Source organism: Mycena indigotica (genome assembly GCF_014461135.1).
Source record: "Mycena indigotica strain 171206Taipei chromosome Unknown Mind.scaff0011, whole genome shotgun sequence".
In the NCBI taxonomy this organism is placed as follows: domain Eukaryota; kingdom Fungi; phylum Basidiomycota; class Agaricomycetes; order Agaricales; family Mycenaceae; genus Mycena; species Mycena indigotica.
The window spans coordinates 3,092,912-3,113,958 of record NW_023503010.1 but is presented as its reverse complement, the minus strand read 5'-3'; the positions used below and the strand labels follow the sequence as shown (position 1 = coordinate 3,113,958).

The 21,047-nt window shown below is 50.9% G+C and overlaps 12 protein-coding genes across 12 annotated transcripts; 6 read left to right on the top strand and 6 right to left on the bottom strand.

Moving 5' to 3' along the window:
- Window positions 1–199: 199 nt before the first annotated feature.
- MIND_01206100 (MCU domain-containing protein) lies at window positions 200–1,391 on the bottom strand (the record flags this gene model as incomplete). Its single annotated transcript, XM_037368569.1, has 3 exons — window positions 200–434; window positions 502–1,168; window positions 1,217–1,391. 3 exons carry the CDS (start codon window positions 1,389–1,391, stop codon window positions 200–202), a joined length of 1,077 nt encoding a protein of 358 aa, XP_037215495.1.
- A 97-nt stretch (window positions 1,392–1,488) lies between these two features.
- On the top strand, window positions 1,489–2,854 carry MIND_01206000 (Short-chain dehydrogenase/reductase family protein; the record flags this gene model as incomplete). Its single annotated transcript, XM_037368568.1, has 4 exons — window positions 1,489–1,498; window positions 1,551–2,169; window positions 2,222–2,398; window positions 2,455–2,854. Exons 1-4 carry the CDS (start codon window positions 1,495–1,497, stop codon window positions 2,852–2,854), a joined length of 1,200 nt encoding a protein of 399 aa, XP_037215494.1. The 5' UTR covers window positions 1,489–1,494.
- Window positions 2,855–3,173: 319 nt separating this feature from the next.
- MIND_01205900 (uncharacterized protein) lies at window positions 3,174–4,956 on the bottom strand (the record flags this gene model as incomplete). The annotated part of the gene is made up of 6 exons (XM_037368567.1): window positions 3,174–3,701; window positions 3,752–3,835; window positions 3,885–4,028; window positions 4,079–4,132; window positions 4,179–4,555; window positions 4,602–4,956. The coding sequence occupies 6 exons, from the start codon at window positions 4,954–4,956 to the stop codon at window positions 3,174–3,176; spliced, it is 1,542 nt and encodes a 513-aa protein (XP_037215493.1).
- A 548-nt stretch (window positions 4,957–5,504) lies between these two features.
- Window positions 5,505–6,971, top strand: MIND_01205800 (F-box domain-containing protein; the record flags this gene model as incomplete). The annotated part of the gene is made up of 1 exon (XM_037368566.1): window positions 5,505–6,971. The coding sequence occupies one exon, from the start codon at window positions 5,505–5,507 to the stop codon at window positions 6,969–6,971; it is 1,467 nt and encodes a 488-aa protein (XP_037215492.1).
- A 246-nt stretch (window positions 6,972–7,217) lies between these two features.
- Window positions 7,218–8,532, top strand: MIND_01205700 (Zn(2)-C6 fungal-type domain-containing protein; the record flags this gene model as incomplete). Its single annotated transcript, XM_037368565.1, has 6 exons — window positions 7,218–7,318; window positions 7,368–7,382; window positions 7,436–7,450; window positions 7,503–7,726; window positions 7,774–7,834; window positions 7,881–8,532. The coding sequence occupies 6 exons, from the start codon at window positions 7,218–7,220 to the stop codon at window positions 8,530–8,532; spliced, it is 1,068 nt and encodes a 355-aa protein (XP_037215491.1).
- A 429-nt stretch (window positions 8,533–8,961) lies between these two features.
- Window positions 8,962–10,306, top strand: MIND_01205600 (SANT domain-containing protein; the record flags this gene model as incomplete). Its single annotated transcript, XM_037368564.1, has 4 exons — window positions 8,962–8,990; window positions 9,041–9,167; window positions 9,220–9,310; window positions 9,360–10,306. The coding sequence occupies 4 exons, from the start codon at window positions 8,962–8,964 to the stop codon at window positions 10,304–10,306; spliced, it is 1,194 nt and encodes a 397-aa protein (XP_037215490.1).
- A 336-nt stretch (window positions 10,307–10,642) lies between these two features.
- Window positions 10,643–11,685, bottom strand: MIND_01205500 (DUF757-domain-containing protein; the record flags this gene model as incomplete). Its single annotated transcript, XM_037368563.1, has 7 exons — window positions 11,536–11,685; window positions 11,471–11,481; window positions 11,389–11,419; window positions 11,283–11,335; window positions 11,088–11,228; window positions 10,818–11,037; window positions 10,643–10,765 (listed from the first exon to the last, which is right to left on the bottom strand). Exons 1-7 carry the CDS (start codon window positions 11,584–11,586, stop codon window positions 10,643–10,645), a joined length of 630 nt encoding a protein of 209 aa, XP_037215489.1. The 5' UTR covers window positions 11,587–11,685.
- Window positions 11,686–11,911: 226 nt separating this feature from the next.
- MIND_01205400 (uncharacterized protein) lies at window positions 11,912–13,411 on the top strand (the record flags this gene model as incomplete). The annotated part of the gene is made up of 3 exons (XM_037368562.1): window positions 11,912–12,229; window positions 12,290–12,664; window positions 12,713–13,411. 3 exons carry the CDS (start codon window positions 11,912–11,914, stop codon window positions 13,409–13,411), a joined length of 1,392 nt encoding a protein of 463 aa, XP_037215488.1.
- A 139-nt stretch (window positions 13,412–13,550) lies between these two features.
- On the bottom strand, window positions 13,551–14,854 carry MIND_01205300 (Zn(2)-C6 fungal-type domain-containing protein; the record flags this gene model as incomplete). The annotated part of the gene is made up of 6 exons (XM_037368561.1): window positions 13,551–14,202; window positions 14,249–14,309; window positions 14,357–14,573; window positions 14,625–14,639; window positions 14,692–14,704; window positions 14,754–14,854. The coding sequence occupies 6 exons, from the start codon at window positions 14,852–14,854 to the stop codon at window positions 13,551–13,553; spliced, it is 1,059 nt and encodes a 352-aa protein (XP_037215487.1).
- Window positions 14,855–15,489: 635 nt separating this feature from the next.
- On the top strand, window positions 15,490–17,430 carry MIND_01205200 (MFS domain-containing protein; the record flags this gene model as incomplete). Its single annotated transcript, XM_037368560.1, has 10 exons — window positions 15,490–15,701; window positions 15,753–15,762; window positions 15,825–15,933; window positions 15,985–16,158; window positions 16,204–16,263; window positions 16,309–16,344; window positions 16,391–16,941; window positions 16,992–17,056; window positions 17,106–17,338; window positions 17,390–17,430. The coding sequence occupies 10 exons, from the start codon at window positions 15,490–15,492 to the stop codon at window positions 17,428–17,430; spliced, it is 1,491 nt and encodes a 496-aa protein (XP_037215486.1).
- A 46-nt stretch (window positions 17,431–17,476) lies between these two features.
- On the bottom strand, window positions 17,477–19,093 carry MIND_01205100 (FAD/NAD(P)-binding domain-containing protein; the record flags this gene model as incomplete). Its single annotated transcript, XM_037368559.1, has 9 exons — window positions 17,477–17,556; window positions 17,609–17,969; window positions 18,016–18,044; window positions 18,090–18,204; window positions 18,251–18,394; window positions 18,445–18,642; window positions 18,699–18,767; window positions 18,819–18,944; window positions 18,992–19,093. The coding sequence occupies 9 exons, from the start codon at window positions 19,091–19,093 to the stop codon at window positions 17,477–17,479; spliced, it is 1,224 nt and encodes a 407-aa protein (XP_037215485.1).
- A 579-nt stretch (window positions 19,094–19,672) lies between these two features.
- Window positions 19,673–20,705, bottom strand: MIND_01205000 (uncharacterized protein; the record flags this gene model as incomplete). Its single annotated transcript, XM_037368558.1, has 3 exons — window positions 19,673–20,398; window positions 20,446–20,573; window positions 20,630–20,705. 3 exons carry the CDS (start codon window positions 20,703–20,705, stop codon window positions 19,673–19,675), a joined length of 930 nt encoding a protein of 309 aa, XP_037215484.1.
- Between the last annotated feature and the right edge of the window lie 342 nt (window positions 20,706–21,047).

The following is a 21,047-nucleotide window of genomic DNA, read 5'->3' as shown; positions in this document are numbered from 1 at the left end:
TGGCAGAAGGGAAGAGAAGTCAGAGGCAAATCCTTCTAGCGGCCCGAGTCTGGGCAACGTGGTGACGTCAATGTCTTGCTTCCACGGATGTTTCATTGCCAAAACCGATTGATTAGAGAGTTAACACGCTATCAGATAAGTCCCATCCTTGGCACTCGTCAGCAGCAGGCCCCATTGTAAAGTGATTCACTCACCAAAATTATGCCTCTCGCTCTTTCTTATCATCCTCCTCCGCCTCCTCGTCTTCTTCTTCATGAGGCTCGTAGTCTTCTTCAATGCGCCCTATGTCTCGCCGTAATGCCCTCGCCTCTGCTCGCAACTCCGACCATCGCTCAATGTCTAAGCCATGTGCCTTGTACAGCGTTTGTCGTCTTGTCGATATGGAAGTGTCCAGCACAGAGGAATAAGAAACTTCTCGACCCTGATACAAAAACCTGCGAGGATTGATAAGTGATAATGAGCAAAAGCAAAAGAGACTGAGAGTCAAAGAACAAAACAAACCAAAGATAACCGCAAATGACCGTGCTCAGTCCAGACAAATACGTTATGGGCTCCATGATATCCCAGCCATAGTCCCAAAACGTTAGGCGGGCCACAACACCCCAATAAACAACGAGCATTCCGAACCCAGCAGTGGCCATTCTGCGAGCCCCACGATGAGCCTCCGCATCACATGTCCTCTTGAGTTTCTCCATTTCCGCCAGCTCAGCTTCTGCATGAGCGAGTCTTCGTCGAAGAAAGCGAGTGCGGTCGGCAGCAGTGGGAACTTGGACATCGAGGATCACACCATTTGATTCAGCGTCGTCATAGGTGATGTGGACAGAAAAATGTGCTGCCCTCGCAGCGTCGCGAATGAAATCCCCGACATCCGTCGAATCTGACCATCGAAGGAGTTGATTTCGTGGTATTGGGCGATGGCGATGGCTGCCATGACCACTCCGGAAGGAAACACTGGGCGGGGGGTTGGCCCGGGCAAATGGTTCAGAGGCTTGTATGAGGCGTGCAATGTGGGAAAGTGGCTGCGCTGGGTGGAGAAGTAGGACAGTCGGTGGTAGGGTATGCTCTTTCGCTGGTTCTCTGGATATCGACCGGCTTTCAGCGTCAACCTTGACAGTGCCAAGTGGGAGAATGAGCTTAAATAAGTGCGAAGACGTTGGACTTAGTTTTCCTGGATGAGTATAAGCGCAAGCGCCGGCTCAGACAGATGCTAACGCACCGATACCATCTTCCAAGCCATCCTCGTTGTCTCGTTCTTTCCACTTTTTCTGAGGACCCGCAGTGGCAAGGAATTGCGAGTGGCTGACAGAGGTGTTCTCCGTTGTAGAGTAGAGCCTCCATGGCAACCTCCGCCTGCAGAGTTGTACCGTCGACCGAAGTGCTAGCCACGACATGGAGGGAGGAGCGAAATGTTATATCTGACGTCATTTCAAGTTGGCTGGACAGAGCATACCACGTGCAATGTGACATAACGTGAACAAGACGAGAACTTTCACTATGAGTGCGTTTTCTGTCTCCAATCAATGAAGGCTCTTTTCATAGACGTCATGCAGCTAGTTCCCTTCGTCTAGACTCCCTTCGCAAACGTCAGGCTCTTGTTCTTGGACGCCTCCGTAAAAAGCGAGAAGAATTCGCGAAACTGGAGCAGGAAGTCGACGACATCCAGTGGGAGCTCGAGGAATACAAGTACCCCGTCCTGACACTTCCGAAGGAGATAATCTCACGCATCTTTACCCACTTCCGCTCTGCTCGACGTGCTCCATTGCTGGGTCGGTATTCTCCTCTTGTCCTTGCCCAGATTTGTCATCATTGGCGCGAAATCGCACTCAACACGCGCACTCTTTGGAGCTCGTTCATCATCACCCTTCTCCCCCACAAGTCCTCGACAGCGTCAATGTCGACATTGAAAATCGTCAACCTATTTCTCGAACGTTCAGACCCCGTACCACTTTCCTTTGCTCTCGTCTGTGAAGGGAAACATGATTCGCCATATGTTTACATGGTCATGGAGCTCCTCGCGTCACATTCGTCGCGATGGCAACACGTCTCTCTTTGTATGCACCCAATGCCTCATCTCAACGCAATTGACGGTCCTATGCCACTCCTTCACTCGTTAACCGTCGTCTCCCGAAAGAATAATGGGGCTATGATACGCTTTCCGGATGTTCCGAAGTGGGCTCCAACAAACTCTTTCCAAAAAAGCACCATCACTCGAGGTGGTCAGATTGTCTTTTGACCGCGACTCATATACCGACATAATACCTTGGTATCAGCTGACAGTCATGAATCTAGAGAGCATAGAGCTGCGACAATTTGTTACTGTCCTTCGCAACTGTCAACTTCTAGTCCATTGTCGGGCAACCATAGCTCCAGTGAAGACTTCTCATGAAGATGAAGTTTAGTCAGTCCTTACCCCACTATTGTCCACCACATGTCAACTTACATTGGTGTTCTCAGTTTCAAAGCGCTTCCAATCATTCATCTTCCCCACCTGCAAGCCTTCCTATTACTCCGCTGGAAATATCACTTGGCGGAACGCTTTACTCTGAGTCTCGACTCATACGGCAACCTAGCTCTACTCAAACTTCGTCTTCCCGCCCTACAGCTGCTTGAAGTACCCGAATGCATGTTAGGAAATGAGCCAATCAACGCCCTTGCCGCGCTTATTGCGCGCTCTGGATGTGCCCTGCAGGAGCTTTGTATTCGCGACGGGGGGAGAACGCTCATGGAGCCCTACGAAGACGCCTTCCCAAACATCAGCAAGATATTCTTCGGTACCATGGACATGACGGGGAGAGGGGTTTTCGAAGACGATTCAGAGGAGTGGGCTGACGGGACGGAATCGGAAGATGATTGAGAGCTGACCATGAAGCATGAAGAAGTTTCCGATCCAACTTGAATGTCGCCGCCATGGTAGAAAAAGAGCATGGGTATCCAGGACTAGTCCAGGATCATCCGCTACGTGACAAGCACTGCAGCTGATGACTTTGAACTAAGAAAAAGGAGTGGGGAATACTATACTATAGACTAAATCTACCAAGACGAGCTTACAATGTGTCAAGGACAAACTTGGCATGTAGACACAATAGCTCAATTCAGAGCGTGAAAGAGAAACGAAGGCCATAAATATATGCGAACGAAGCTGAGGCCGCTGGCACCGCAAGACAAGCTTGAAGTTATATATGGGGAATGAAGGAGCTCCACGAAAAGTCGACATATACCCCAGACGGGAGATTGCGGAGGGTGGTAAACGGAAGCGCGAGTAGAGTCATGCGGGCGAGGATATAGACTACGGCCAAAACATGGTTGGTCGACATGACGGCTGTACGCAGTGCACCGTTCTTCAGCCCGGAGGAAGCCATTGCGAGAATGAGACCAAATAATGGGATGATGATGATGGCTGTAGCACTCGCCCGCCACATCCAGAGCTCGATGACCGAAGGGAAGTGGAGGTCCCACGCTAGGAGGTGTATGGCGCCAAATAAAAGGGAGATCAGGAATTGTAACGCAAGGGCTTGCAAGGGGGTAGCGGAGACTCCGGACTTGTTTTTTGGCCATGGTCCTGGCCAAAATATGGGCACGGCCGTTCGTTGTTTCATTTCGGGTGTTTTTGGGTAGGTCCCGAAGATCGTTGCGGTCAGAAGTACCCCCAATTGTTGGGACCACGATTGGTGGGCGAGTAGGCCGTATTCTGACTTAGGCTTCTAGATTCAAGCCATCAGCTTCTAACAATATCCAAACACGATTGGCTTGCCTCAGTGTGGCGAGTTTCGCAACCGTCATTCCCAACCTCGGACTCGACCAGCGTGGTATCTGTACCACTGCGACATAAAGATGTCTAGGAAATATCTGGTGAATTGGTGACCTTAACGACACCGAAATGTTACTTGGTGTTGGAGACCATTGCCGGGTTCTTCCATCTTATACCCGGGAACAGATCTGGGAGGATCGTCTGGTTCACCACTCATAGCGTCCGAGGTGGACACGACTGTATCGCTGTCACTATCGCTTGCATCCAATTCTGCTTTAACCTAAGGAAGCATGATGAGAGCGACTCTTGAGTCAACAGAAACGTGGATACCTCAACGACAAGTGGACTTTGACTACTAGTTCGGACGACTTGATTGCCCAACTGCTGAAGGACTGCATAAGACTAGATTTAAACCAGAGGAAGTGCATACCTTCAGACCCAATTCTTTCCCTGGCTCAATGTCCAGTCGAATCGCCTCACCAACATCTTTCGGCTTATCCTTCCAAAACCACCACGTGCAAAGAGGAATGAAGGCAAAGGCGACAGTCGCGATTTCCAGTTCCGACAGCGGAAGGCCAGTGGCAACCCGCATCATAATCTGTAGTACAAACCACAGTAGTTGAGCCAGAGCCAAAAGCTTCGAAAGAAGGTCCGCTTTGCTTTTGTCCTTGATTTCGACCGGTGTTTGTCGCTCCATTGCTTCGCGATATGCCATCACATCCGATTGACGGAAGAGAGGGTGGCCCTCTGACGTCGCAAAACCACCCATTACTAAGAGCCACGCATGAGATTTCTTCAGTTTGAAATCTGCTGAGGAGTTTAGCGATGGAGGCATGAGGAGACTGCTTCGCACCTTTCATTAGCTGTTTTACACTCGCGTATTGTCGATAAGCAAGACCAAAAATCAACTCTGGCGCCACGAGAGCGACAAGGAACATGACGAATTTGGGTTTGAAATTCGCGAAATTTTGCTTGCTCCACTGCCGGTGTTCTTTCCAGAAAGATTTCTCCCGTTGGTCTCTTCGAGTGGGAGGGACATTCGGATGAACGGAGGAGTAAGTGGAGAGGATGACGGTGGAGATGCAGCTCAGAAGAATTTGTATGACCGTACGACAACCGTCGATGTCATGACACCGGTCCCCTATGTCAGAAGAAATGGCGACCGGCGCCTGAACAAGTAAAGAGCTGGAAAATGGGAGGGCGGGCATGTTATCGGAGGGTCATGGACGAAGGACGTTTTGGCGGTCGGACCGGCATATGTACATCTTTCCACTCGCCACATGTTCACGGGTGGGACATGGCACGGAGCTATGGGGCTGTTTAGCTACTCTGCCGTTCATTTCTGTGCCTCACCGTGAACAGACATTCAGCCTCTGAGCAGATGAACCCACGCCTGAGAAAGAGCTCCACACAGTGTTTTGTTCATACAGAACACGGGAAGTGCAAGCAGGAGATATGGTTTGGATCGTTGGCTGCTTCCACATTGGAGAGGCATGTTCTGATAGAGTTTTTGGCTCGATGAGGTCGAGGTCAAGCTGCAATCAAAGCATCATGTGATATCGGGATGATCATGAACGGAGTAGATTCCTTCCTGAAGTCTTCCTCTCGTTGGACTTTGTTTTTCAGGTGCTTGAGATGCGCTGAACGTCCTTTAACTATTACTCGCAGAATGGACAAGCATCGAAGATATCCGTGACTATCGAGTCTAAGTCACGCACTTCGTTTTCTTTCCTTTCGACTCCGAGTTCGACCCGCCATGGCCGCAGCTGTCATTCGTTTCAACATATCTGCTCTCGAACACAAGATAACGTCATTAGAGGAACAGCTTGCTGCTACCCGTAGTGAGCTACGTCGCGAGAAAGAACTGCTGTCAGACATCGTCTACCCCATCAACACATTACCCCCAGAAATCCTCTCGAGAATCCTGGTGCGAGCTCATGCAGACTTTTCGGAATACCAACATTTCGCAATTCTCGATTCGTTCTCCATGGGCCGGGGTTTGTCCTACCGCCTGCTACTGGCCAGCGTTTGCAAGCAGTGGCGCAATGTCGTTTGGAGCACTTGCGAAATGTGGACACGCGTTACAGTGCATTGCGGCCGCGTCAAATCGGCGAGCGAGGCTTTACAGACTTGGCTGCCCCGTTCCGGCGGCCTTCCAGTAGATTTCAGCATCATACTTGTGGATGAGACGGCAGATGCGGTTTGGGACGTTTTAGTCAAACATTCAGCGCAATGGCGACACGTAGACCTTTGCACCGCCGACTCCGTTACTCTTTCCCTCGCCAATGCCGCGTCTACGTTGCCCTTCTTTGAAACACTTTGGCTCACAGGCGATGTCGCAATGGAAGACGGAGAACATATCTCAGCCCCCAATTGGCACGCACTCAAGATCAACGTTCCTTTCGTGCTCTACCAACTCGCACTTCCTTTAGCCCAGATTACGTCCCTCGAACTAAATGGCCAATCCTCTTGTGGTATCCTCGAAATGTTGGCGCTGATGCCCGAATTAACCTCGCTGGTGCTGTGTGTTGTCGAGACAGAGCGGGAGCAGGAACCAACGGTCTCCAGCTGTTTCCTGTCACAACTCAAGTCTCTTCACTACAACACTGCACTACCCGTAGCCATTCTCGCAGGCCTGCACCCCCCGTTACTCTCCCACCTTTCCTTTGTCGATCTCCCGAGCTTCACTCCAATCGGTGAACTTATAGCCCGTTGTGGGTGTTCTATCCGCTCTCTATCTGTGCAAAACTCGTCAAGAAACCCTCTACAAGCAATGACATGGTTCAAGGGACTACCGACGCTGCAAACGCTCGACTTTCAGGTGGACAACTGGCGACGCAAAGACTTCAGAACATTTCACGAGATCGTCACTATGGGATGGCCAGGCTCAGACTCAGAGAAGACCAAGCTGTGCGACCTTGAAGCGATCACGCTGCGTGGCTGTCCAAGAGATCTAGCTGAATCGTGGATGCTGACTGACCTGGTTGAACGTCGGTGGAGTTGGGTTGATGGCATGTCCCGAGTGCACACTCTTTCGTTGTGTTTTGCTCAGCAGCCACGGGATACAATGCCGATTGTGAAAAACGATCTAGACAAGTTCGTCGATTTGGGGCTCAAGCTAGAGTTAGATGATGGGCCGTTTGCGAGGGAGAGACTGGGAAGAGCACCGTTCCCTCAATTTGAGGAAAATGAGGAGGAGATGGACGTGGATTCGGACTCATAATAGCTGGTTGCCACGGAAGCGACTATTGCATGAATCAAAGATACTTGACATTTGAATGAAAGTCAGCAAGTAAGCGGCCAGTGACGGCCCGGATGAGGCTGTTCAAGGCAGTGTTTTTTGCACGCACTGCCTCGTACCGCGTAGACTTCGCTGAGCAAGACGCGACGGTCAGCGACCTTGGCTGGCGCGCATATAGAAAGCGCGACGAAATGGTGAGTAAAATCAACAATATCGAGATCGACACTCATGGAGTCCACAGCTGCCATACAAACCAAGCCCAAACGATATAGGGCACCAAAGCCTCGTACTCCTGCTTTGCGGAGAGGAAAAGCGTGTCTGAACTGCCGGTATGTGACTTGTCTTTCTTTGTGTTGCTTTCGAATGACGCGTCCATAGGCATCTAAAGATTGTGTGTGCTTGTTGCTTTGCTTTTGGCTTGCTCTAATCACGATTTTCCTTGATAGCGCTGCGACGGTGTAGTAAGTCCCCTCATTTTTTTTTCGTACTCTCTCACTAACAAGCTCTCTTCAGCAACCTATTTGTGGAAACTGTGTTCGCCTGCCCAAGGACGATCAATGCACCTACAACTTCACCGCCTCTCGCCGGAAACGCAATCAAGAACATAAACAAGCTGACTCTGCTTGTTGTTCCACTGGCTTCGACTTTCCTCTGCCAGATGAATTCTCGGACTTTGCATCAACCTCAAACCTTTCGAGTCTCGACACCGGCTCTATCTCCAGGAGCGCTTTCGTCAGGTTCGTGGCTTGTTTTACCGGACACAACAGGCTAACTTTCCATCAAGACTCGTTATCGGAGGTAAAATATGGCGATTTTGAGCTACCGACGGAGACCGTGAACCAGTTGTACGACACCTGTTGTTTTCTGATGACATTTGCTTATTCTCCACAGGGTCAGCAGCCTCATTGACAATGCGCAACCCTTTGGGTTCTTCCTCGATATGAACTGTTTGCGGACAGTCGCTACTCCCTCCATCGAGCTTCTCCTGCTCCAAGCACCTTCAGCGAACTCGTTACTTTTTGCAGCAGCGCTGCTGGGTGCTCGTCTAGCCAACCACACACACTATGAAAAGATACTCGTTCGACGGGCTAGCGAGTCCATTCTGGCCGAAGTTTGCTCATGGGAATCATCACAATGCAACACTTCAATGGCTGCAGAGACAATCCAAGCGCAACTCTTGCTTGCGCGTTACTTCCTTCTCAGTGGACAAACACTTGCGGCCAGGGTTCAGGTCAGCGGAGCGGAAGCCATCGCGCTTAGCCTCGAAATGCACGAGGACCAACTCCGGTCGGCAGCGTGGTGGGCCATTGTCGAGCTCCAAACGATCCTGCAGGGGCTTTCTGCGACAATATGTTCTTTTCTTGACCCAGAACTCTGTTCTGACCGTCTTGAGAAGATCCCAGCCCCGCCTACCACCAAGGAGCACAACTGGGAGTGGGCTGACTCGGACTCGGGGTCTGTGTTTGGCAACCAATGGCCAGTATCACACCTTGAAGGAAGCACGCCTCTGGATTTGTCTCCGTTTCCATGGTTGGCTGCTTGAGGTCTAATTTGATTCCAGTCCTATACCGTAGCATTTGCTTTTTGAGTCCTCAAGCTATTAAGGGTGCTCAATTCTTGCGGGTTGGGGGGATACAAAAAACCCAAAAACTGTTTTTGCATAGCCGAATAACTAGCCGAGCATTTTTGAGTGGTCGGCTAAGCAGACAGCATCATTCGGCTACGCAAAAACAATTATTTGGGTTTTTGTGTTCCCTCAGCCCACAAGAATTGAGCACCCTTATTAGCATGTAAAGATAGTCTGTAAGTATGACAGGAACTTCGCCGTCGTTGTCAGGGTCAATGTCATCATCACCGTCATGCCGTGATGGATTGCCGCATTAAGGTCGTGACGGAGTCACAATCTGTCCGGCGGCCTTATCCGCCAAGCGCCTATTTCCAAAAACTCCTTCTCATCCCCCATGACCGCGCCATGGACTTGGACGATCCAAGAGCCAAAACGTTTGGCTCTTGCACTCCCCAGCACCGCCGCAGCTGACCTCCCTGACCAGTCTGAATGCGCTGAAGGCTTTCATCGACCAGCAAAGGGCCCTTTTGACGCGCACCAAGGCGGACATCCAGACCCTTCGCAAGCTCAAGGCCGAGTCTATCGTGGATACCAGTACCCTCTCAGAACAAGTGCGTTGGCAATGCCCCCTTTCATGTTGTCTTTACTGATAGTAACGGGTAGCTCAATGACGATGCCTTTCGACTGGGCGAGGCCGAGGTTCAGTCTGGAGCTGTTCCAGAAGAACTTGACTGGTCTCTTCTCGCGAGGAAAGGTGCGCAATGGTGTTTCTCTTTCTGACTCAGGCTGATTCAGTAACCCAGACCCCAAGCCGCTCACGCTACTCGGTCGCAACGCGCTTGCTGTCTATACCGCGCGCAACAAGCCAAAGCCACCCGTGAACCCGGGGCTGTCAGAGCTGCAGAAGCTTGTCAGAAACGCGCGGAAAACGATTATCGACCCCGTCATTGCTTTGTATGGCGAGCCAGACGACGCGCCTGACGCTAATGCCCGACCAACGCCTCTTCGCGGTCCCTCTGGCCTTTTCATCCGTCGCACCCACCAGAATCGTACCCCACGTCGCAAGCCACAAGCGCTACCAGCGCAACCACCCCCACCACAACAGCCACCAGACGACGCCCGAAGTAGCGCTGGAAGTAGCACTATCGTGGATGTCGATGAGTGCCCCTCTCCTATCCCGATGGCCCTTGCCAAACCCAAACGAACCCGGCGTATCTCCACCAAGTTGGAAAGACAGAATCTTGATCGTAGTGACGAGCCAGGAATACACACCCGTCGCCGTTCATCAACTCTCGCGAGCGCAACAACGCTCAGAATAACCGTCTCTCACCAGAAACACGGCGCTATTGTTCTACGTATCCCACCGCGTTCCGCGTTGCCTTCAGGGCCATTAAACACAGACGACACTGGCCGGGACTGGACAGAATCCGAGGGCAGCGAGTCAGGCCATGACTCCCCAGTCCCCTCTCGTTCACCGTCACCCATAAACCCTCACCCTGCACCTCCATCTGTCCTGGGCAAGCGTCGTCGCCCACCAGCAAAGGCAAAGCCTAAATCGGAGACGTTCAAGCTCAAATGGACAACCTCAGAGCAGAATTTACTCGAACGATTGCTGGAGGAGATCCCGGATGACGATGCACAGCGTTACGCTAAGATATCGAGAGCGATGGGTGGGAGAAGGACGCCGAAGCAGGTGAACAGCCGCGTGCAGAAGTATCTGTTGAAGTTGAAGCAGTACGGCGTTATTTGAGGAACTTTATTTTCGCATTCTCTGTTTAATCAGTAGTTGTAGTAAAACTTTATCCCGTGTCTTTCACTGAATGTTGAAAGGGAGGCTTAATTCTGGCAAGCCCGGATTGTTAACTACTCAGAACCTGTCTTCATTTGGATTTGAACCAGGCCAGAGTTACTCATCCAACCACACTTATCACCGCGAGCTCCAAATCCATAGATACCAAATATCAATAGAGTATGCTACAAGGTCTGACAACTGCGTCAGCATCAGTATACGCACGAATCGAGAACGACATACACACCGCATTCGTCGTGACCCAATTCCCGTTACTTTTTTCCATCGTATACCACCCTACTTGCGCTTCTTCTTCTCGGCAGCTGCGGCCTCTTTCTCCTTCTGTGCCTTTTCTTTGGCGGCTTCGGCCTTAGCGAGATCGTGGGCAGTGTCGTTCAAACCAAGCCTGTTGCGGGCAATCTGATAAAAGGTCAGGGATGGGGAGAAAAACTAGAAGACAACTGAGACGAACCTCGAAAGCGTAGAACTGGAGATGAGCAGTGATCAGCACTAGACATTCAAATACCAAAGGCAACCTGCCTGTATCCGAGTAACTGCCGGGACACGTCAGCAACAGCGAGAGGGCAAAAGCGAGTAGCCCACCAAAGATTGTGTTCTTCTCGACGTATTCTTCCTTTGCATTCATTCGGATGAGCGACCCGAAGTTGTAGTCCTTGACTTTTTTCTTGTACCTTTTGCGACCATTATTGCTCACCCGAAATGTGATGAGGGTAAAGCTAACCGCTCAATGAATTCTCGCCAGCGCTCTTTGCCTGAGGGACTCTTCATCCACTCTTCATCAAGCTGTATCAAGCCCGCGTAGTCGTTCTCGGCAAGCTCGGGAAAGGTCTTGAGTGTGTCCTCGTAAATCTCATCGTCAATCCTTAATATTCCTATGTCAGAAGAGCCGGCGCGAAAGAGGAACCGGAAGACACACTTGGTGAGTTTGAGTTCGGTTGGGGGAACTTTCTCAATGAGATTCCAATACGTCTGTGGGGAAATATATTGAGCGAGGGAATGCGGGGAAGAGGCTGCCAACGGACCTGGGCCTGCTCAACGGCTTTGACGGCGAACCTAACCACGCGTTATTAGATTCTGTGCTATACGGCGGCGGTAAAACGCAACTGTTTCTCAATCTATGGACCGTATGTTAGCCAGCAGCCAATCGTCGGAGAGCTAATAGTGCATACATCGATGTGGTTTTGGGCGGTGTTGGGGTCGAAAGGCTTGCTGGCTGCCATCTTGCTTGCTTTCTCGTCAAGGGAGGGTCTACGTGGCACGGAAGAAGAAGAAGGAGTGTGAGTGGGAGAGTGTGCTGGCGGTTTCGTGCAGGAAGTGTTTGATGGCGGTCACACCGTTGACCACTTGACCAGAACTTACTTGCCTTTCATACTTACAGCAGACGGTGCTCTTTCCTATTGAAACTCGCGAGCCCATTAACAACCCACTCGTCCTCCCTGATGCTCGATCTGCAGCATTCTCACGACTATTCATTGAGCGAGCGCTTAAGGATATGTACTTAACCACAGCAACCGACAGTGTGGTTATATCTTCGCCCCTTCTCGCATGTCGGAATCTGGGCTACCAGAGTTTATCGGGAACCGATGTCGCGATATCGACAATTGCCGCACAATCGCTGGAATCCTGATTAGCTGTCTTTCCACCGTTATCCTCTCGACCTATTCTTCCCTTCATCCAAACGTGCCCAGGACCCGGCGTGGTCGCTACAATAACGAGCTCTCATTTTCCGAATCTCCACGCAGATGGATCGTGCAACAAATCAGCGACGTTTACCCCAAACTCATCATGTTTCTCATTGGCTTGATCGCTCCAGAGGTGACATTCGGCCTGGCCTTTCGACAATACCTGAACATGAAACAGATCGTCCAAAGTACGCTATGTTCTAAGTTCTAGCCCCCCCGAGTCCTGCTCAAATCCACATAGCCTACAACATCCACAAAACACAGGCATGGTTTATCGTTATGGGTGGCTTTGCAACACCAACGGGCGGCCCTTTCAAAGTTGACTTCATACGCCGAAATCTCCGTCTACATCGATGTCATTCGCGCCTTTGACGTCGCAGACATCGAAGACAAAAGCAAGGCCGACCTTGTTACCAAGTTTATCGCGCTAACCCAGCTGGTCTGGTTTGTTGTCCAAATCTTGGCGCGACTCCTGTTGCGGCTGCCATTCAAGTTGTCCGAATTGGAGGTAGCCACCGTTGCCTTTGCTTTGATACCACTCTGCACATGGTGGCTGTGGAAAGACAAACCCCAGGACGTGAATGAAGCGATCAGATTATCAGTCGGGCGTGAACGGGTAGGTCTTCCAGCACACCAAACGAAGCAAACTAATCATGGCTGATAGGAATATATTCATTCGATGACGCCGGCGCCAGGGAAGGAGGATGAGGGTGACCAGACCAACTCAACAATCACCCATAGCGAACACAGTGAATTGCTCGAGAACGCTAGCAGCGGCGAGTTACTGCCCAACTCAAGATTCCAGCGGTCGCTCGCATCCATTCTCACTGCCATCTTCTTCGGCAACTTCCATTCCGACTACTGGCGTCCACGAATCGAAAAATATATGGCCGTGCCCATCTTTTGGACAGGCCCTTGGCTCCTAGATCTCGGACCTGCTGCCAATGGGCGGCGCAACATCTCGGAAAATAGCACCAACTCCACCCACGGAACATCACTCACCCTCCAATTCATCCTCAGTTTGTTGTTCGGCGCGGTCCACTGCGGGGCATGGGCTCTCTACTTCCCGTCTGTCGTAATAGCCCGCCTGTGGCAATGTGGCGCAGTAGCAGTTATTGGCTGCCCACCGCTGGCTTTGTTGGCCAACGCTCTATCTAGACGGTTGCGGCGACGGCACCCAGCCTCGTTTGTCTGGCGGCAGGTCGCCAACACGTTCACGACCATCAACCATCTCACTATCCTCAGCTACGTCGTGGCGCGGGTGGTCTTACTAGTGCTCGCATTCGCGACGTTGCGGGAAAGGGACCTTCCTTCTGGCATATTTGTAGACTTTTCTTGGAGCTCGCTGATTCCCCATCTCTAAAAAGTGTGTATATCACCATAAAGCAGAGTACAGATTGGTGTATAAGTGTGTAGAGTTTGATTAACCTGTGGTGACTGGGGAAAAGGTCGAAACAGACCGCCAAGGATCCGAATAAGGAAATCTCTTGACTTCGGAGCCGTCACAAGTTATTATTACTTAAGATTGGGAAATGATTTGGATCCGATAAATGCCCCAACGCATGCTCGGCCCACTCCCAATCGAGCTCCGAAATGGGAGGTATATTTTCCCCAGACTTGTAAAAGCCAGCGAAAAATGGTTCACGGTCTGCCATCATCGGTACTGGACCGACAAAAGAAGAGGTTGCCGCAGGTAGAGAGGGAGAAGGAACATCCAGCATCGTCTGAAGCTCGACAATGGCCCACCATGCGGCCGACCGGAGATGGTCTTCATTCAACTCGAGACCCAATGCGATCGCCTCCGCCCCGCTGACCTGAACTTTGGCGGCCAGTGTCTGTCCATCGAGAAGGAAATAACGCGCAAGGAGGAGTTGCGCTTGGATTGTCTCTGCAGCCATTGAAGTGTTGCATTGTGATGATTCCCATGAGCAAACTTCGGCCAGAATGGACTCGCTAGCCCGTCGAACGAGTATCTTTTCGTAGTGTGTGTGGTTGGCTAGACGAGCACCCAGCAGCGCTGCTGCAAAAAGTAACGAGTTCGCTGGAGGTGCTTGGAGCAGGAGAAGCTCAACGGAGGGAGTAGCGACCGTCCGTAAACAGTTCATATCGAGGAAGAACCCAAAGGGTTGCGCATTGTCAATGAAGCTTCTGACCCTGTGGAGAATAAGCAAATGTCATCACAAAACAACAGGTGTCGTACAACTGGTTCACGGTCTCCGTCGGTAGCTCAAAATCGCCATAGGCTACCTCCGATAACGAGTCTTGATGGAAAGTTAGCCTGTTGTGTCCGGTAAAACAAGCCACGAACCTGACGAAAGCGCTCCTGGAGATAGAGCCGGTGTCGAAAGGTTTGAGGTTGATGCAAAGTCCGAGAATTCATCTGGCAGAGGAAAGTCGAAGCCAGTGGAACAACAAGCAGAGTCAGCTTGTTTATGTTCTTGATTGCGTTTCCGGCGAGAGGCGGTGAAGTTGTAGGTGCATTGATCGTCCTTGGGCAGGCGAACACAGTTCCCACAAATAGGTTGCTGAAGAGAGCTTGTTAGTGAGAGAGTACGAAAAAAAATGAAGGGACTTACCACACCGTCGCAGCGCTATCAAGGAAAATCGTGATTAGAGCAAGCCAAAAGAGCAACAAGCACACACAATCTTTAGATGCCTTTTGACGCGTCATTCCAAGGCAACACAAAGAAAGACAAGTCACATACCGGCAGTTCAAACACGCTTTCCCTCTCCGCAGAGCAGGAGTACGAGGCTTTGGTGCCCTATATCGTTTGGGCTTGGTTTGTATGGCAGCTGTGGACTCCATGAGTGTCGATCTCGATATTGTTGATTTCACTCACCATTTCGTCGCGCTTTCTATATGCGCGCCAGCCAAGGTCGCTGACCGTCGCGTCTTGCTCAGCGAAGTCTACGCGATACGAGGCAGTGCGTGCGAAAAACACTGCCTTGGACAGCCTCATCCGGGCCGTCACTGGCCGCTTACTCTGCTGACACGAACATTGTTGAGCAGAGCTTCAAGTCTTAGTTTACGCACACACTCAACCCATGAAGTGTTTCAACCCAAATCTCGTGAGTGCAACTCCAGTTTGAATGACCCCCCCGAATACCGAATCCTTCCTTGGTTGATATCGATGTAGACTGAAAAGTTGCATTGCGACCTGCCAGTGCTCCTCAATTCGTGAAGGCTTCGATGCCACACTCTGTTGATGTAAATTTCGAAGACTGGCCATTTAATTGACCCCCAAATAACTTCGGCCCGTGTCGTCCTTCTCCGACATTCGGACCGAACGAATTGGACACGCACCTAGCACTGGGTCCTGAGGGTAGCGCAATAACCCCGCTCTTCTTCTCAGCTCACTCACCAAAGCTGAAAGTGGGTCAATCTTCAAGAGTGTTCCCTCCAACCTAAAATAACCACGGTTGGAAGAGACTGTTGCTCCAATGGCCTCGGACAAAAGATTGGAAGAAACTCCACGGTTGAATGGCAAGAGGAGCTCAGCTAGTCTGGACCGCGCCATTACTTATCTGGAACAACAACCCGACAGCCAAACTATACATGCATCCGTGGACCACACCCAACTCGTCCGCAGAATTGACAGACACATCGTGCCTATCGCTCTTGCGATCTACACACTCCAGGTCTTGGACAAGCTGCAAGTTTTTCACCGTCTACAGCAGGATCTTGACGGCTAATGCCTCTGCAGTGATATCAACGCAAGTACTTCTTGGCCGACTTTTCGTTGGTTCACGCTGACTGTTGTCCTCTTGGGCCTTAGTATGCAGCAGTTATGGGCTTCAATCCAGATCTTCGCCTGGTCGGAAATGACTTCAATAACGCTGCCAGCTCAATGTACATCGCGAACGTCATCGCTGAGCTCCCCACTGGTGCGTCGTTCATTGTTCTCTCTCTCTCCCAAGCCGCTAACATAAGTCTAGGTTATATCGTGCAGAAAGTACCACCAGGCAAGTGGTTAGGATTGAACATCATTCTTTGGGGCGTCGTGACGGCATCCACTGCCGCAGTCCACAACTTTCACGGACTGGTTGCGACGAGGGTGGTGATTGGTATTCTGGAGGCAGCTACGACGCCGTGTCTCATGCTCATCATCGGTATTTCACTGACTTTGGCCCCGTTTCTGCCTTACCGTTCGTCAGGCATGTGGTACACCAAGTCGGAAGCAATTTTCCGCTTTGCAATTTGGTACTGCGGATTGAGTGAGTGCTGGCCAATGCAGAGTCAAACTGGTTCTAACTTGTTAGGCATTGCCCAAATGCTCGGCAGCCTGATGTCTTGGGGTACGTATTTTCTGAAGTTTTTCGCGCATTCTGATGAGAATCGCAGGTTTTCAGCATGTCCATCACGACTCCCTTTCGAGCTGGCGCATCATGTTCATCGTTCTCGGTTGTGTTACTGCAGCAGCAGGTGTCTGGGCTATCATTTCGATGCCAGACTCGCCGATGGATGCTTCTTGGCTGACAGAAGCAGAGAAAAGAGCAGCCATTCAGCGAGTTGCCGTCAACCAGACGGGAATCAAAAACACCCACTTCAAATGGCAGCACTTACGCGAACTTGTTCTCGACCCGCAGATATGGCTGCTGACCTGCCTCGTCATTCTCACCTCTCTGTCTTCCGGCGTCGTTTCTTTCTATTCCACAACCCTTATCCGCAACTTTGGCTTCTCCTCGCAACGAAGCGCGTTATTAAACATACCCAGCGGCGCGGTGTCCTTGATATCGGCCCTTGCGACAGCGTATATTGCTCATAGATACAACGCCCGAGCACTCTCTATGGCCCTATTTACTTGTTTCGCTGCGATAGGCTCCGGTTTGATGTCATTCCTTCCTTCGTATAACCGGGCCGGACTCCTCGCAGGCATCTACTTAGTCAACGCTGTAAGTGCTTCGCCGTTACAAAGCGACCAGCGTCTCACACAATGATGAAGATAACCCCCAACTTGTTCCTGATCTTCTCCCTTACAACCTCCAACGTTGCCGGGCAGACAAAGCGGTACATTTTTTCCTCTCCCTCTCGTTCATCTTATGTCTAATTGCCTTAGTGTTGCCGCTAACGCACTTGTTTCTGGGGCATTTTCAGTCGGGAACATCGTTGGGCCCCAGCTGTTCAAGCCTAAAGACGCTCCACAGTATATACCCGCTAAAATCGTGCTGCTCGTGACCCAAATTGCTTCGGCCGTCTTAGCGTTAAGCTTGAGGCTGTATTATGGTTGGAAGAACAAGGAGAGGGAACATGAGGGGGACAAGGAAATCGAAAATATCGAGTGGTTAAATTGTGCGTCCCATGTTTTCTCGAGTTGTGGTTATCACTCAACTACTTGCGTAGTGACGGATCAGGAAAACAAAACGTTTAGGTACAAGTACTGACTCGAGTAAGTTTTGAGATTCGTCATTCAGCGTGTCAATGCATACCTCAGAAGAAATTGTCTTGATAATACTTCTTGGTGCTTTCAATGACATCGAAGCCGATAAGAAACAATTGCTGCTCTCTCGCTGATGGAACCATAAGTCGGGTTTCGCTCAGGCTAGCCCTATTTGAACTCACATCGTTCATAAAATCCTCTTCTGGACGGCATCGTCGCTTGTTCCAACGACTCCCGGTTTACAAACTCTCCCCTTGGTTTGCGGAGCTCTTGGTATGCCTTCAGACGCTCTGGAATATCGGCTACTTTAGATCCCTGAGGAAGTAAGAGGGCAATAGTTGCAGCGTCTTCAAGGGCCATTCCAGCGCCTTGCCCAATAGTGGGAAGTGTTGCATGTGCAGCGTCGCCAAGAAGGAGAGCTTTGCCTCTGATCCATGTAGGCAGAACAGGAAGCGCTCTGAGTTGCCAACGGAGGATTGGCTGTTGCCCTTGCTCTAAGAATTTGAGGTAACGCGGATGGAAGCCAGAAAACTCGGTCAGAACCTGTAAAATTCTCAGTCTTTCCAATATCAATGGATTTGATACGAACGTCATCCATGGTGGCCTTTTCGCTCCATTCTGTTTGTAGTTACACCATGGTAGTCTTCGAACCGAATTACTTGCCATGCTGGTCCTGGTTACGGTCGTCTACATGGTGTGCGGCGACATTGACCACTTTTCCGTGGCGGCACGGAATCAGAAACAGTAAACGAAAGCGCTCGCCCGGAGCGAGAACAGCCTGCAGATACATTTTGACTGATGGCAGAATAAACAAATGTGCTTACCCTTCCACCTGAAAGTCCCTGCGTGTACCAATCCATGTCGTCCAAGCTCTTCAGCTTGTCTGCATCAAAGAGACACCGAAAGGTCGATAGTCCGGTCGCCAGGGCTTTCTGCTCGTAGCCCAGAACGGCGGTCCGTACGACGGACTGAGCATCTACAGGTTAATAAACTCCACGCGAAAGATGGGCCACCCAACATGAATTCCATCTGCTCCGACTATCAGATCGGCTTGCTGAATTTCACCGCTCCTGAGGACCACGCTGCCTTCATCTGCGTTACAAGAGACGACTTCACGGCCAAGATGAAGAATGACGGGTCTCCCGGCTCCGTCTGTCGAAAGTGCTAGACGTTTCAGCTCGTCGTGGAGGTCGGATCGGAGACAATGCCATCCTGCCTAGTATGAAGTGATCAGGGACTAGACCTAGAGAGAGAGAAGGAAGAAGGACGTACTCTACCCAGATTTTCATAGTTGAACTCCCTTGTAATGCCCTCTCCACCGGTTGCGTCAAACCGGACCGTCTGGATATTGGAACATCAGCGAATTTGAGACTAGAAAGAGAGTAAGCTTACCCCCAAGAAGTCGACCCCCTTGAGATTGGCCACCTCATAACCCAGGAAATCCAGCACTTTCATCGCATTTGCCTGCACTGTTATGGCTGCACCGATTTCCCTATTCATAAGAGAAGACTCGAAGACCTATGGTCGATTGACGACTGTGGCCAGTAGACATCGCAAAGTCGCACCTCTACATGGTGGCCCTGTCTTCGGAGAGCAACTGCCGCTGCAAGCCCGCCAATTCCTGCGCCAACCACGAAGATACGGAGCGAAGACGTTGGCTCAACCATATGATCGGGGGGTTTGCGAGTTTCGAAAGATTAGCGGCAGGCAGCTGGGTTTGCTATTGCCTGAGGTCAAGGACAGTGTAACTCAGCCTAATCTCCAATCCAATCCGTATTGGTCGTTTCTTTGAGGATACCGGGTTGCTAGTGGGGGAAAGCGGCTAGGGCGTGAGAGGTCCATCATCGCTGCTTGAAGGCTGCTTCGGACCGTGGACGCAAATAGCCTAAGCCCAAGAGAGAGGTATTATTGGTCGCCGCCGCTGCATGCGTGGAGAAATTGAAAGCTGTGCGCCACGTGACCCATCGTTGTGGCCCTAACCAAAATTTGTCCGAAATGTTCTCTCGAACTGTAGACGTATGCTGGTGTAATTGAATTGATCACTAGCGATGTATTCGGGGATATGCGCGAACGTTTTCCGTGCGCGAGCGCAAACTGTGACCGCGCGACCAAGAGACACATGACCATGGTAAGTACTATAGCTCGTACTACATAGTATCAGTACAGCCTGCTAGTAGAAAACACGAGAAATACACAAAAATGGCGATAGTACATGTAAAGCAACATGGTAGGTATAGGAAACAAAGTCAAGCACTAGTGGAATGGAGTTGAGTGCTTGAACGTGTGAGGTAGTCCGGCATGGCCAAGTCCACACTCGTGACTGTCCTCGTTCCTTCTTGCCAGTCGGAGTTGATGTCGTTGATGAGCATCTTCTCGTCGCGCTCAGCTGCCTGTTCGGTGGTTTGGGCCCATTTCTCCACATCCCTCGCCCAAGTCGGACTGGAGTTGTCCTCAGCCTCAGAACCGGAATCCTCTTCTGCCTCTATTGTATCGACGGGTTCGTTGAAGTCCTGTCCAAGTTCGCTCGCCGTGACCCGTCGTTGCGGTTCGGGCCCAAAGGTAATCTTACCACCGAGAATTGGCAGTGGTTTACTAGTAGGGCGTATCAGAGCAAAGGCAGGAGCGGGAGTTGCTTCAACCACCCGCTCGTCGTCGGAATGGTTGGATCGGAATGAGGGATGGACATGGTTCATGTGCGTAAACCTCCAGTACAAGCTACGCATGAACTGCAAGGTCCCTGCCCCAAGAGGAAAACGATCGTGCTCTGTTGCTTCGCGAATTCTATCCGCCAACGCGCTGCCAATGGGGTCGTGTAGCATTGGCGCGCCATGATAAGCCCGCATAAGCTTGGCAGTGGACCGAATAAGGACGATGTGAGGAGGAGTCTTCAGTTCGACACGGCGGGGTAAGATAGAACTGGATGGGTCGAAAGGGATCACAAAATAGCGAAACTTTTGCGCGCCGGCGTAGAGCTGTCGGCGCGTTAATGCTGGCAGAAGGGACAAAAACTCGAATGCACGGTGGTTATGTTTGGAAAATCGAGCGTACGCAAAGGTCTCTTCCCAAAATAGATGCGACGTATGTCAGTGGTATGAGGGGACACATAAACCCGTTCGTCTGTTAAAAGCTCCATATCTTCCGCGGCCGCTGAGAAGATATTGAGATGGAGGGGTGATAAAGGAGTGTAGTAGATATAGGCGCACCAAAAAGCTGCAGATGTTCGTTCAACTTCTTGTGTTCGAGACCCCACGACCACTCCAAGCCATTTTTGCTGAGCAGACTTTCGCATCAGAAAAAGTATGCTCAAGACAAGATAACAGACCGCTTCCTTGAGTGCAGGGGAACCACGCTCTGTATGGGTTTCTAGACAATCAGCGAGCAGGGACCAGCTCAGATGTGGTCATCGTCGAAAGCTGTCGAAAGTAAATGTGAGCGTCACATCTGTCACACGAAAACAGTGGATCTGCATACTTTGTTGAGCTCTTTGCTCTCCCTTATGTCGTGCACTGCATCATATCCACACAGGGTCGAAGTCGTACTTAAAGCTCAAGCCCCGCCGTCGTGACCAGTGAGTTTGGGAGAGTGTCATGTGATCGTGCCTTGGTATTCCGTACAAAATTG